Here is a 15,866-nt window from a genome sequence, read left to right as displayed (position 1 = left end):
TGAGTGAATGCCATACTCTTTAAACATGTAACAGTATCATTATAACAATATGTTTGTTTTGGAATGCGTTATTACAGAATAACTTTGTATGATTATCAGTATTGATACTATGGACAGAGTGACTTGTCCCTGAATGGACATGTTTCATGCTGGACTGCCATCGGGCTAAGGACAATCAAGTGTTGTGGACCTTTGTAAACTGCCTTCAGGCTATGGACAGTTGGTGATTCTTCAATAGTAAAATCAATCATGACGCTCTCAGTGAAATGCCACTGATTTACCCTGAGGTTGTTCCAGGTTTGAATAAGTCCCCACTAAGCTTTGCTTGTCATAAAGAGGCAGTCTAAAGTAATGGGTGGTCACTTCAGGTGACTTGGTCGACACCATGGCAGCATACCCTGACTGCATGGATGATTCTTGTTGCCTAGATTTGATGATTTACCCATCATCTTATAGCCAGCATATTGATGAGCATGCCCTTTAAGGTGTTCTATCATTTCAGGCTTATCACCACTGCACGAACTTGCATCTCCGACAACACTGTTGACTGCTCCCGCAGTCTTGGGCCATCGCTGACTACAGCCTGAAGAATGCCATCAAGGACATGAAGACGCAGGTCCGCTGTGATGGCAACAGCGCTGACTCCTGCATCCTGACCTACCAGGCCCAGGCGTACAGGATCCTCACCTACCATGAGACGACGACGCCAACCGTGTCCCTCGCAGACCTGTGCAATGCTGTGGAGATCACGACGATGTGTATAAATGATAAACTGGGCACCACACGTGTGGGAGAAGGCATGGACACTATTGTCAGTCGGCTTTGGAGACACCTTAATGCCAGTGTTATGGAAGTTTGTGATGGTGGGTTTTTGTCTTTGTTGTTGGGGAAGCGGGCTTACTTTTCAATAATGCCCGCGGGTCATGTTATATCCAACACTTAGCAAATGAAGTCTTGTCAATGAAGCTTAACGTTATAAGTAACAGTTAACAAGCAGTTATATTCCCCCTCTATACTGCTGTTGTCTATACATAATTTGCCAAAAATACAAGATAAAACAGCCTGTCATGTCAAATTTGAGCTGATATAAAGGATTAGCAAAAGATTGATCTGAAAGGTTGTCAGGGGCAGTTATTTTGTGTGGTTTGGTTTGGTTGTTGTTTAACGCCGCACTCAGCAGTATTCCAGCTATATGACGGCGGTCTGTAAATAATCGAGTCTGGGCCAGACAATCCAGTGACGTGTGGAATGTCAGGGAGGAGGTTAATCAAGAAAATAAGAAAGGCGTTATCGGTTGACTATTGTCGATATTGTTTCTACAGGCACTGCCCCCACCTGTCCTCTGGGAGTTCAAGCGAATGTCGTGCTCAGCCTGCTGGTGAAGCTGACCACTAACCCCATCTACACAAAGCAGGCTTTCTGCAGGTAGGTACACAGTCCTGTCCTCAAGTACCATACGGTAGTCTAGGTGTTTCCTCTGTACAAGACACAAGTAAGCCCAACACTGAAACTATTGTTATAGTGAGTGAGTGGTTTAACGCCATTTTTAGCAATATTCTAGCAACATCACAGCAGGGGACACCAGACATCTCCTTCACACATGTACCCGTGCGGGGGAATCGAACCCAGGCCTTCGGCATGATCAGTGAACACTTTGACTACTTGGCTACCCCACCGCCCCCTATTGTTATATGTCTCCTGAGATGTAAGACTTTGTATTACATGTTTACCCAGTCTGTTCCCCCAGCAGTGAGTGGGTACCCTGCAGAAAGACACAATGACCTCCTTGCTCCTCACTTGGGTTGTATACTGCTCAGGGAGCTGAGAATGGAATTTGACAGCATCCTGATCCTTTGACTTGGGCATTAATGTTAAACTTGAGAGTGTGTTTTCAGCGTATTATACATTTGTACATGATTAATAATTTGTATACTTGATTGCCACAAGGGACACTGTAAAACCCAGGTTGGGAACTATTAATGTCAAACTGTGGCCAAGAGTATGTTTATTATCATCATTACAGGCTGCTATATGCAATTATATTATCATGTTAGTAGCATAGCCGATGGGCTTATGGAAATCAAGGGTTGCCATGGTTTCTGTGTTTGTCATGGGACGCCATGGGGATTTCATGTCAGAATCATGAACAACTTTGGTTTGCTTGTTGTTTTACGCCGCTCTGAGCAATATTCCAGCTATATGACAGCGGTCTGTAAATAATCCAGTTTGGTCCAGACAATCAAGTGATCAACATCACGAGTACCAATCTACACAACTGGGATACGATGACAGATGTCAACCAAGTCAGTGAGCCTGACCACCCAATCCTATTAGTCGCCTTTTACGACAAGCATGGGTTGCTGAAGACCAATTCTACCCGGACCTTCATGGCTCCATTAAACAAGGAAGTATGATGTTGCTATAACTAAAACCTGTATTTTTCTGCAGATGTGAATGTCATGAAATGTTTCTGACTTCAGTGAAGTTCCAGTGATGCTGAGCCGCGTGTCTCCGGCTGGTCTGGAGAGTTGCGGTACCAGCAACACCTTGTCCATGGTGATGCAGTACCTCCAGGAGAGCTACAGCGCCAAGTGCCAGACCACCATCACATGTGAACAGGCCGCAACTGATGGAAACACCTGCCTCAACGAAATTACTGCTAGCTCTTCCTGCGGGTGAGTTAAAATGTAGCATTTTGTCAGCCATTTGGCAACCCTGCATGTTTACTGCACCTTTCATCACACTGACGTCACTATGGTGTAGTGGATAGAGTGTTTGCCTGACTACCTCTGTGGCTGAGTGTTCTGTCCCATTGGCGAGGAAGGTCTGTGGTTCAGTCCCCACCATTGTTATACCAGAAGACATTAAAGGATGTATACATTGGTACACTGCCTGATGGGGGATTTCCTGAATTGTGGAATAGTATGTCATCTTCCCTTGGGAATAAAGAAATCCCAATCATTGACAATCTTTAAAAGCTGCCTAAAGACATATATCTTCCAAAGGTTCTATAAAGATTGAATTACCAATGAAAATATAGCATCTCTACTGCAGTGTACTTTAATACATACCTACTGTATGTACCTGCTGTATCGTGACACAAACTGTATGTACCTGCTGTATCGTGACACAAACTGTATGTACCTGCTGTATCGTGACACAAACTGTATGTACCTGCTGTATCGTGACACAAACTGTATGTACCTGCTGTATCGCGGACACAAACTGTATGTACCTGCTGTATCGTGACACAAACTGTATGTACCTGCTGTATCGTGACACAAACTGTATATACCTGCTGTATCGTGACACAAACTGTATGTACCTGCTGTCATCGTGACACAAACTGTATATACCTGCTGTATCGTGACACAAACTGTATATACCTGCTGTATCGTGACACAAACTGTATATACCTGCTGTATCGTGACACAAACTGTATATACCTGCTGTATGTCACAAACCAGGCCAAAAATTCGTGACACAAACTGTATCGCGGACACAACCAGCACCTGCTGTATCGTGACACAAACTGTATATACCTGCTGTATCGTGACACAAACTGTATATACCTGCTGTATCGTGACACAAACTGTATGTACCTGCTGTATCACAAACTGTATATACCTGACACAAAACTGTATATACCTGCTGTATGTCATTGACACAAACTGTATGTACCTGCTGTATCATTGACACAAACTGTATGTACCTGCTGTATCGTGACACAAACTGTATGTACCTGCTGTATCGTGACACAAACTGTATGTACCTGCTGTATCGTGACACAAACTGTATGTACCTGCTGTATCAGGACACATTCAGTTACCTGTATTTATGTGACATAACTGTATGTATTTACAGGGATCTCAAGCAAGTGCAAGCTTGTCTGGGCAAGGCTATAGGACAATGCAGCAACACCTCTGATACTTTGATGACAACATTCAGATCCAAGCTTGCCAACATGACAGCAACATGTATACGCTTGCCGGTCATCAGTGTAAGTATTTCATGACAAATACATTATCAGTATTACTGTTGCAGATGTTTTCTTTATTTAAACTTATTTTGTCATGATCATAATAACTTATTGTCACAAATCTTACTGCTTCCCATGTCAAATACATTAGTCATTATTGTCCTTGAATTCTGAAAAAAATTCTTTTAAATATTTTGAATCTTTTTAATCTAAACAGATTAAATACAGAATAAGTTAAAGTTATTATGGATGAGGACTTGTCAAGACTGTTGTATATATTGGCATGTTTCCCAGCATTCCTTGAGCACCGACAACACGATCTACCTGGCAGAAGGCGGACCATCAGTCAAACTGACTCTGGGGGCTCTTGACTTTACAGACGCTTTATCAGCTAATGGTGAAATCAGACTCACGATCAAGTTTGACTCGGCAACTCCCAGCAGCGTTCCAAGGTGAGAATGTTCAGCAGTTGCACATCAGATAAACTTGGGGGGAAAATGTCCTGAATGCATCTTGTGCAACAGTAAACAGGCATATGCATTCAGAACCTTTCCTGCAGTTTTGTGAAGGGGTAAGTGGAGCTCACAACTCAACTCATCCAGCATCACTTGTGCACAAACCTCTACAATTTGGCAGTAGTATAGACAATGGGGGTACTGGACCACCTGCCATTATTAACTGTTTTCACCCCAGTTTGTCTCCTACAGCCCTAACATAAAACAGGATAAATTTGATGGAACATCATACTCGGCTGTGTGGATAATACAGGCTGAGGGCAGCGTTTAAAATTCCCGCCTGCCCGACCGTCTGGAACAGTCTATTTTCATCTCGGACGGTCAAATTTCAAAAGTAGACTGTCCGGTGGTCTGGTAGATATTTTTACCCCTAGGGTATATATTTCATTATATCAGACAGGTTCTCGTGTCTTCAGTTTGAGGTGTTTAAAGTATTATGAACATTATGTTAAACAACATACGATTGTACAGTTCATGTTACGATAACCAATCACAATCATGTACTTTCAGTTTACCTAAACTCGGTGCATTGCCTGTTAGTGCTATGTAGTTCATTGCGATGCCTACAAACAGTGAATGGAGCTTGTGCGAGTTGGAAATGACAGTCAGTTTTTATTGTTGAAAACCGGATAGGCTAGTTTGTATCTGGACTGGTAATTGCTGAGGGTTACCAGTCCGGCTGTCTTCTTGGAATTTTGGGAGTTTTAAATACTGCAGAGGGACTGGGGTTTTCTCAAGCGTGGATAACATCAGGTTGACAGTGTTGTGACCTGACGACTCAACAGTCACTCAACCAAAGCACTCCAACTGTCACTTACTGATCGGGGAGCAGGAAATGTCGTTGTCATGGCAATGATTTCAGCATGGCGTCCTCTCCAGGATGTGGGGCACTGTAATAACAATATCAACAATTCTACATCCACCATCTACCCGTGCAGATCCGGGTTAGAATTGGTTTCAGTAACCCATGCTTGTCATAAGAGGCGACTAATGGGATCGGGTGGTTAGGCTTGCTGTCTTGGTTGACACATGTCATTGTGTCCCAGTTGCACAGATTGATGCTCATGAGTTGATCACTGGATCATCTTGTCCAGACTTCATTATTTACAGACCATTGCCATATAGCTGGAATATTGCTGAGTGCGGCATTAAACAACAAACAAACATCCCCCATCTTTCCCTTCCCATGCCTCCTTCTCAGGAAATATGCTGACCTGCTCGCATTTGTGATCTTAGTGCTACGATGATAGTAACTCCCACACTATAGCACAGACCTAAGATAATCATAGCACTAAAACACTTTGTGCAAGTGGGCCATGCTCACTGGTGCCAGGGTCCTGTCTGACTGATGGCTTGGTTATCGACATCAACAAGGAATGATATGGCTGGCTGCTCTATAATACAATGACTATTTCACAATGATGATGATTGATGATCCTACTGGGTACCCATTCACTGCTGAGTGATCAGAGGCATGCTCAGCAAAATGTCACCTTCCTAAAGAGCTACCATAGATACTAAAGCCCTAAAATACATTTGAGGTCAACCTGCCAATGGACACCCAATCAAACACACTTCAAGATTCAGCATTCATTGAAAATTTAGTCCATTTGAAATTTGGGATAAGACATCATTTCATGATAACTGGAAAACGTAAGGGATTATTCTTTTTACTATCATTATATGAAGTCAAGACAATCAGTGACACTACTTTCCTAATAAAAATTTATTGTTTTCAAACTTTTGCACAACTGCTTTGTTTCAGGTGCCCAAATGACAATGCAATCCCACAAGTTGCATCTGATACATGCCAGATCGTCTTTGACGCCTCCAACAATGCTGATGAGCAGAGTTTTGAGATATCAGCAGTGCTTGACAACATTGTGGACGGGTACCAGCAAGTCGAAGCAACAGTCACCATGGAGAGATTGGAAGGAAACCCACTGTCTGTTGTAGCGGACGAGACATTGGGTCCATTCAATGTAAGGAATATCAGCCATGTGCCCTGAGCTTGCATCAGTGGGTGAACACTGGCACTTTACAAATATCTCATGTTTTTTGCCCCATATACACTTCACAAATTTCTAAAAGTACAATACTTTTAATATGTAGAAGGAATATTACTTTGACTGGTGATTTTATTTTTGTTTATTTTCCCTCCTGCCTTTAGGTTTTCTGAGGACAAACATCCGTTAAACGAGAAATATAATTGGTCTGGCCTTATCAGTTTTGTCACATGATAATCTAAGAAGCTCTCATAAAAATAAAATAGAGATGTTATACCAAATTATCAAACAATACTTCAGATCATTTGCTGAAAATCTAATCATAATTTGATGTATTTCCTATCTTCAGGACTTTATATAAAACTTTGCTAAACTTAACAACTCATTTTTATCACTACTCGACATGATTCTAACAAAAGTGTCCATAGAAGGTCTGTTTCTTATGCTAGGATGAAACCATTCTATTCTTACAGCTTCCTAGCATTGACAAATCATTAAGACATGAAATTCATGTGTTGTTACAGATACAGGTGCAGGATCGTGACGGGAAGTCTGCAATCTGCTCCTCCATCAATGACCCCCATTTGACCACCTTTGACGGAAGGTCAGTCGATTGGGAGGGGAAACCTTTACATATTTACATATTCCAGTGACTGCTCAGTACTGTGTTGACCCAATCTCCCCTCATAGTTTGAAATCGCTATTATTGTTTTGTATTACAAGGGGTATGCACATTAAATGAAACACCGAGTATATGGTCTCTGACCGAGTACAAGTAGGGTTGGTCTAAGTTAACGCTCATCACGTACACACACGCGCTTTTGTTTCACTGTTCCAACTACTGCGCTTACCTACAGAAGCGTCCTAGTGCCACAGTCTGAATTTTTTTATCTCCTAATTAGGACTTAGCTATCTCCTAATTAGGTGATACTATCTCCTAATTAGGTGGTACTATCTCCTAATTAGGACTTATAATTAGCACATAGCTATCTCCTAATTGGGACTTGATATCTCTTAATTAGGATCTGTGGCACTAGGACACTTCCGTACTTACCCCTTGTAATACAAACCAATAATAGCAATTTGAATCTATGATCATTTGCTTAAAAACCTTTTATCCTAAGCTGAATAAAATTCTGAGATTTAAATGTTCAATTGGCAAGGTAAAATTATGAGGATTCACAATGTTAATTGCACTTTATTTGATTTACTTTTTTGTGTAAAGTGAAATTCATCAGTACGTTTTCACTGCAAACAGACTATAAACAGAACATATAAAAGTTGTTTCATGGAAAGTAGTCCAGTGTTATCATATATCTAGAATATAACTGCAATAACACACTTAAAGGCACAATGTCACGCCACATTTCTCTAAACATACACAATGCATTTCTCTGTATAATACTAACTATCAGCCCTCAGGGAATCTGCCATACAATTTATTCCCACCAAAAATTACGTATTTAGATTACAATATTAAATTAAAAAGTTCAAATGAATTAATGCAACGTTGCATTGAATCGATTCTCGCGCCCTTCTACCAGCGGAACATTATTTAAAGCAAACCCCATAGGGTTATATCCCTTGGAACGCCCTTTACGAATATCCTATAACGAAACTTGTGATTGAGGCCAGTTCGGCAAACACTGACAACACCGCGTGCGACAGTTTTCTATGTACGAGGCAATCATTTACATTCCTTATATGGCAAGTGTTATCTGTTTGGAAGCTGTTCGCCTCGAAGTTTCAATTAGCGATTTCAGGCAAGTCATAAAGTACAATAAGTCTTTTATTGCACCAATAGGAAGCTAAAGTGAGTGCATATACTCAATATGTAAAATATAGGCCCAAATATTGTGGAAAATGTGTAATTATTGTGCCTCTTAAATACATGATAACCATGTTCTGCTTCACAAACATTTTTTTTGTTTTTCAGGATGTATAATTATATGGGCACAGGCACCTTCCTGATGTACGAAAACAGTCTTAGCCGTGGTAACAGTCCTATCGATCTTCAGGTAACACCACATTGATTTGGTATATGTGACCTCTAAGGATTTACAGTTTTTATAAAACCCCATGGTGACTCCAGGGTCGAACTGGTCAGTTGCAACCGGTGCTCAGTTTTGGTAAGGGACAATGTCTATATAGTCAGACTGTAAATTTTGGTTTGTAACAATCTGCTGTAACCATATCTCTTAGCTGCTCCCTATAAACAATTTTGTTGCCAACTTATTGCTACATAGGACTACAGACTAGTCCGCAGATTTGGCAATAAATCCCCATCCAAACTTTCCTGTCCTTCCATATCTAACAACAAATGCAACAAAATTCACCTCCTAGGACATATTTCTTGAAACACAAGTACTCATTTTATGACTGTACAACAATATATGGACTTCCTGAAACATAGTGAGTCATTTTACGCTGCTTGTAGCAGTTTTCCAGAAATATCACCTCAGGGGACCCCAGAAATGGGCTTCACACATTGTACACATTGTACCCATGTGGGGAATCAAACCCGGTAACGAGCAAACACTTTGACCACTAGGCTACCCCCAACCTTATCAAAACATAACCAGTAAAGTCAGTTTATTCTTATTTTTTAAGTACCGGTACATAGAAAGTTTCGCAATGTAAACAGCATATATTTCCAGTGTTTAAAGGCACTGTCGCACGTGGTGATGTAGGTGTTTGCCTAACTGGTTGCAATCACAAGTTGTGAAAAAAATTATATAGCTTTCCTGAGGGCTGATAGTATTATTGCGTGAGTGAGTTTAGTTTTACGCCACACTCAGCAGTATTCCAGCTATATGGCGGCGGTCTATAAATAATCGGGTCTGGGCCATACAATCAAGTGCCTTTAAGGAGGTGAGTCTTCATGTTTATTCATTATAGCAGGGATGCAGATTTCTATACGTTGAAAACGCTCAGGGACAGTCATAGTTCTGTGTTGCAACAAGTCAATATCAGCCACTTATAGGGGGCAGCCCTGAGACACATTTACTGCAGCTAGTTGATGCCGTGATTCCTCAGCATTGATCCTGCCTTGCTCATACTGTCAATCACTGGTCTGTTTTTTGTTTGTCTTTTAACGCCGCACTCAGCAATTTTCAAGCTATATGGCGGTAGTCTGTAAAAAATCGAGTCATGACCAGACAATCCAGTGATCAACAACATGAGCATCGATCTCTGCAACTGGGAACCGATGACGTGTCAATGAAGTCAGCAAGCCTGACCACCCAATCCGGTTAGTCGCCTCTTACGACAAGCATGGGCTACTGAAGGCCAATATTCTAACCCGGACCTTCACGGGTGCTACGCAATAGGGAGACATGACACGTTTCGACCTTTGTCAGCAAGCCTGACCTCCCAATCCCGTTAGTCACCTCTTATGACAAGCATGGGTTACTGAAGACCAATTCTAACCTGGATCTTCATGGGTCCACTGGTTTGTGTTTGAGACCGATTATATTTCGGTGCAGTGTGGCTATGCCAAAGCTCGTCTCATCCTCTGTCCGTAGGTTCAGACCAAGTTCCAGACTTGTGGCAACAGTGGGAGCTGTAACTGCGCCGTTTACATCGTCGTCGACAATGATGTCATCGTGTTTGATATCTGCGGAAACTCTGGCGTATTCAACCCACTCAAAGTGGACATCAAGATACGTGGCGAGATGAGTGATGCAGTGAAGATCATGATGTCTGCTGACCACAAGACATACCAGGTGCGTTTAACACTAGGGAACAGGGTGTAGGTTATATAGGAAGTTCAACTCTTTGGTTTAGAATGGGAGGAAGACTGAAATAATGTAAGTTTTCATGTAAGTTAACCATGGACACGGGTATGGTGCTGACAAACCATTGATCAGGACAGAACTGGGACTTGAACCCATGGTCTTGGCCCACTGGGTATGTTCCAGAGAAACAGAAAGATGGTTGCATGAAATGCTAGCAGGAAGATTTGAGAATAACTCATTTTGGGCAACAAATGTAAAATCAGTTTAACTGACTTCAATTTCTTGGAAACATGTAACGAGATGATTTGGTCCTGTACTTCATGAACAGGCTTAGTATATTTTTAGAGCACCTGCAGATGATCTCCAATTTTATCCTGTTTTTTGGCTGATTTAGACTCCACTCCACTCCACTCCACCAAACCCACCAAAACATCAGACATAACATACACAAGTGGTATATTGAGTAGTTATTACCATTGTTTCCTGGTGTATATTTCAGGTTGTCATAGCAACAGGCCAAATTGTGAAAGTTCGAGAAAGTAATGGCCACCTGAACGCATGGATCCTGGCCTCAGCCAGTGATAGAGGCAACACGAGAGGTAGGCTGCTTGTGTTACACATGGATACTGGCCTAAGCCAGTGATAGGGGCAACGTCATGGTGATGGTAAACGATAACATCACCAATCAGCTTCCTAAGACAGATATCACTTGCTTACCAGTTGATGCGGGGTAGTTGGGCAGCCTGGTGGTTAAAGTGTTGCCTTGTCACCCCACATGGGTACATTGTGTAGAAACCCATTTCTGGTGTCTTCTGCCATGATATTGCTGGAATAGTGCTAAAAGCTGTATAAAAATCTCACTCCAGTGGATACCAGTTAGAGTCAATTCTTTTGACACTGTTATGGTCAGAATTCTTCAAATACAATTGCTGTTTGTGGATGGAGACTTGATGAGTAAGTTAGCATACAAATGGTCACTCCCTGCAGTGACTGTCTCACTGATTCGTTGATTGACATTGTACATCTCTTGTAGGACTGTGTGGAATGTTTGACGGAGACCGGTACAATGACCTTACCCAGCCTGATGGCTCCATGTATGAGATTACAGACGCAGACATGGCGTGTACGGCACTCTGACACCAGATAACTACACCCGTCAGTGGAGGTGAGTCACAAACCTTGTACCCTTAGTGTAATACGGTGCTCTGACACCAGATAACTACACCCGCCAGTGGAGGTGAGTTTTACTTGTCTGACTTGGGTAGTTGCGTTAAACTAGGACATTGTACATCAGTGGTTGATGACGATAAGAGTGGAATGAGTTGGGACAAGTACAAGCAACCACACACATGCGTTTACATCTCTGTATAAGCACAATGATCTTCAGAATAAAATTATACCTCATTTCACCTCAAATGGATCTTTCCATTGCATTGACACTGCCAGCTGTTATTATGACGGCACACTCAAGTTTGTTTAACAGTCAGTAATTAGGCTATATCTTTTGAAATAAGTCTGATAGTCATTAGGGATGAAACAGGACGCTCCTACCATGGTTCGGTATGTATTGCGGTACAAGGCCTTCGGTCCGTTTCAGTTCGGTAGATGAGATATGATCATAATGCAGAAAATTGACAAGAGCCAAACCTTATATTGTTTCATAACAAAAAATATAATCATAATCTTTGTTATTTTGAATTCACACAACTGTCATTTTATGATGAGAAATGACGGCACGAAGATACCAAATGTTTGGATTGCATTACAGTGTATTGAACCGAAGGCAAAATACTGTGGTTCTACTAACTCTGTGGTATACTTTTTCACCCCTAAAAGTCATCAGTAACCCTTTTATCAATGCAGACTCAAAATCCCAGTAACTGGTCGTGACCACCATGAGCCCTGTATCTTAAACTAAACAGTTGATAACAAAACATTGGGTGTATCATAGGGCTTATTGTTTGATGTTTAATGCCCAGCTAGACAGTCTAGTGGCTAATATCACTACCATCAATCTCATGATACTGGTATGTATCAATTGGGTCGGTGAGTCTGACCTCTCTTTCACACAGTATCCTGTTGTGACAAGCATGGTTGACCTTGCTGTTTTGTCTGTACAGAGTCGTTGCTGGATCTGAGGACGACATCAGCAACGGTGTCCAGGGAGATGTCAACGACACCGCTTTACCAAACACTTGTCAGTGTGGTTCCAGTGTGACATGTGACCGGTTCGCACGCTGCGCAGAGACTTGTGGCCTGATCAGAAGTTAGTATATATGTACCATGGCATGTGGCTTTGAGTGTATGCAAGTGTGTTAGTTGAGTTAAATGGTGGTTTAAACTTTATTGCAGCTATCACGGATTGTTAGCTAGGTGTTGGCAGAAAGCAGACTAATGCTGGATGGATACCATAGAAGTGCAACTCTGCAAAGCAAATGTTTACATCAAGTACATGTTATTAGTATAAGCTTCACCAGGAGAAGGTCTGATTTGTGGTAGGACTAAACTATGGGATGGTTCCCCGTCTCCAAGGCATGCAGTCAGTCAGTGTAGCTTGTGTGTTTTATGTGTCTGCAGCTGGCGCCATAGACATCACCAGTCAGTTGGTGGCCATGAGTCGCCAAGCCGAGCCCATCGTTGGCAAGCGGAGGAGGAAGAGACAGGCCGAGACAGAACCAGAGACTTCTGGTGATTCACCTGTAAGTACACCTGTATGTACACCTGTATGTACACCTGGTGTATCTCACTATCATGTCCTCTTGACCTCACATGCACTGGGGTAGCCCAGTGGTTAAAGCATTTGCTCGTTTCCTCACATGGTACAATGTGTGAAGCCCATTTCTGGTGTCCCCCGCTGTGATACTGCTGGAATATTGCTAAAAGCAGCCTAAAACCATACTCACTCACTGTGTATATTGTCATACTCAGGAACCCTGCCACTTGAAACAATCATTGCGATTATGAATTAATTTCTAAAAATGCAGTTTACTTTTCAACAAATATCCATTTGACTGGGCATAGAGTTTCATTATCATTGTGTTCTGACCACGCTACTTTTCAAGTAAGCACTCAGGTCACTCCGAGCCATTATGTTGGTCACAGACAAAGATATGTACATTGCCAGAGTCAATCCTATGAAGTAATCTGCTATAACAGTTTACATACCTCCAAACACTCATTTGAGCGTAAATTTGTGTACCCGGTAGTAATGGTACTGTGTATATGTATAAACTTGGTCTAGTTGCTATATGGCTGAAACAATGTCGATGCAAAGTTAAATTTTCCTTCAGTCACTCAGTTTGTTAGATGTTCCATGGTTCAATGTATCCAGGAACTATTTATGGAGCGCCTTTGTTTCATACCCAGTACATGTTGTATTGCAGCAGCCAGGATGGCCCACATCCACTGGATGGACAGAGCAGAACGCCACCGACTTCTGTCAGCAGAAGATCAGTGATGCTCTGCTGAATCAGAAGTGTAGTCAAGCAGCCGAGGTGACCAACAACACCGTGGACATTGAGCAGAACATCCGGAACTGTGTGGACGATATCAGAGTGAGCACTCCTCATGTAGTCTTACCATGTTAAAGTGGAACCCAAATAGTATGATAGTGGAATATATTTGTCTTCATATAATAAGCCTACTATACCCTTAAAAAGAAGTAGGGGAACCTGGACGTTCAAGTTGGATAGGAAGTATAAGTGTTAACAAACCTTTCAAAGACAGAGATCTTATGAATGCACCAAAATTTCTCTTTATCACCACCCCTAAAAACAATGCATGGGATGCACGTGCACAACGCAGCAGCCCCATACTCAAGTCACTCAAACACTCACACAGTTGTTCATGTTTGTTTCTTTTGTTTGAAAATGAAAATCACACACATGCAAATTTCACCAATCATCTTTCAAGAGCGATTACTGTTCAAACAACTATGGTCAGAAGGAAGTGCAAGAGGTGATGATGCACTCTCAAAACATTCATTACTATAATATCAACATTGATTGACTCTGATATATCTCCCAATTTTTTCAATTGTAAATTAAAAATGAAGATCCCATACTTTTTTTAAAAGTATACTTTTATAGTTTTACAATGATAGTTCCCCCAAGAATAAGCCCACCACTTAAATGCTTAGCGTCTACGGTTAGTTCCCTGCTCTCACACTATGATCAAATTACTGCCCATGCTGTTTCACAGATGACAGGGACGACAGACTTTGTGGTCGAGACCAATGAAGACCTGAAGGAGACTTGCATCAGCGGCATCGAGAAGCACCCCATTTTCCAGACGGACACCCAGGCCCGAGAGATTGCAGCAGAAATCATGAACTTGGCCTGTACCCCTATCGACTGTAATGGCAACGGCAGATGTGAAGGAGGTGATTACGCTGTTGTTACTTGTTGTTACTTGTTGTCTTGTGGTATCTGTTACCTTTCTTCATCAGTGTGACTTGTACTTTAACTTCATCACGATGTTTGTTTGTTAGTTTTTTAAAGCCGCACTCAGCAATATTCCAGCTATATCGCGATAGTCTGTATATACATGAGTCTGGACCAGACATTCCAGTGATAAACTGCATGAGTGTCAATTTTTACAATTGGGATACATTGATATTTGTCAACCAAGTCAGCAAGCCTGACCACCCAATCCCATTAGTCACCTCTTATGACAAGATGGGTTGCTGAAGACAAATTCTATCCCAGATTTGAGTGAGTGAGTGAGTTTAGTATTATGCCACATTTAGCAATATGTGGACTTCAGTGTCCATGTTAGGAATCAAAGTCAGTCCTTCAGAAAAACAAGGGAACACTTCTACCACTGGCCTAGCCTACTTCCCTTACTTGACTGCAACTGTAATTAATTGTTGTTTAACACCAAACCACACTCATGAATAAGAAAACACTCAGTAATTTGTCAAGTCTGGACCAGACAATCCAGTGATTGGCATCATGAACATCTGCAGCTGGAAATAGCAGCTTATGTTTGTCTATGACTGTACCTGTCTCTGTACCTGTCTCTGTATCTGCCAGGAATCTGCCTCTGCAACTCTGGCTTCCTCGGTACCGACTGTTCCATCAACAAGCAACACTTGCAGCCACCCATCCTCCATGGACTAGAACACTTCGGACTCTGTGAGTTCTCCAACACTCAGGCCTGCACAGACATCTTCGTCTCTGGACGCAACTTCGTGGAGTCTGAGCTCCTGAAATGTCACATTGAGATCGTGGAGGTAAGACACCAAGGAATCATAGATTCTAACAATGGAAGACTCTGATATCAGTGGACTCTGAAGTCTCTAAGAACCTAAGACCATCCAGTGTCTTACTTAAGGTTGCTCTCAGAAACATCAGTTATCAGGGCCAATTTTCTTTAACTAGTCATAGTTCAATAGTTCATAATAGGCTGTGTTAAGTAAATTGAGTCTGTATGTGGCATAAAATTGTTTATGTTTAGGCCATTATACAGGACAAGTATAGGAATACTGACTCTTACACACATTTCCTTGGTCATGTATAGAAGCATACTGAACAGAAGAAAGCAAAGCATTACAAATGTGCAGTTCCAGGGGAACCCCATCATGTTACGGGTATTTGGTGGTAATTTGAGGGTCCTGTAAAGCATTGAA

General features: G+C 41.9%; 1 protein-coding gene and 1 long non-coding RNA gene across 2 annotated transcripts in view; one reads left to right on the top strand and one right to left on the bottom strand.

Annotated features, from left to right (window-relative positions):
• The first annotated feature begins 517 nt into the window (after positions 1–517).
• Positions 518–12,497, top strand: LOC124286850. The gene is made up of 12 exons (XM_046723290.1): positions 518–863; positions 1,323–1,425; positions 2,481–2,675; positions 3,865–4,000; positions 4,274–4,431; positions 6,260–6,476; positions 7,025–7,104; positions 8,437–8,518; positions 10,025–10,225; positions 10,737–10,836; positions 11,271–11,402; positions 12,358–12,497. Exons 1-11 carry the CDS (start codon positions 605–607, stop codon positions 11,372–11,374), a joined length of 1,635 nt encoding a protein of 544 aa, XP_046579246.1. The 5' UTR covers positions 518–604; the 3' UTR covers positions 11,375–11,402; positions 12,358–12,497.
• The window catches only part of LOC124286852, a 30,197-nt gene continuing 19,556 nt past the window's right edge, over positions 5,226–15,866 (bottom strand). Inside the window, exons 2-3 of the long non-coding RNA XR_006901131.1 lie at positions 15,240–15,443; positions 5,226–5,384 (exon numbers count right to left, since the gene is read on the bottom strand). This is a non-coding gene — a long non-coding RNA (uncharacterized LOC124286852). The remainder of the gene's footprint in view (positions 5,385–15,239; positions 15,444–15,866) is intronic.

Source organism: Haliotis rubra, unplaced genomic scaffold (assembly GCF_003918875.1).
Source record: "Haliotis rubra isolate DU_JTF1 unplaced genomic scaffold, ASM391887v1 Scf393, whole genome shotgun sequence".
NCBI classification, from domain to species: domain Eukaryota; kingdom Metazoa; phylum Mollusca; class Gastropoda; order Lepetellida; family Haliotidae; genus Haliotis; species Haliotis rubra.
Note: the sequence above shows the minus strand (reverse complement) of the source record. Positions and strands in the feature narration are given on the sequence as shown.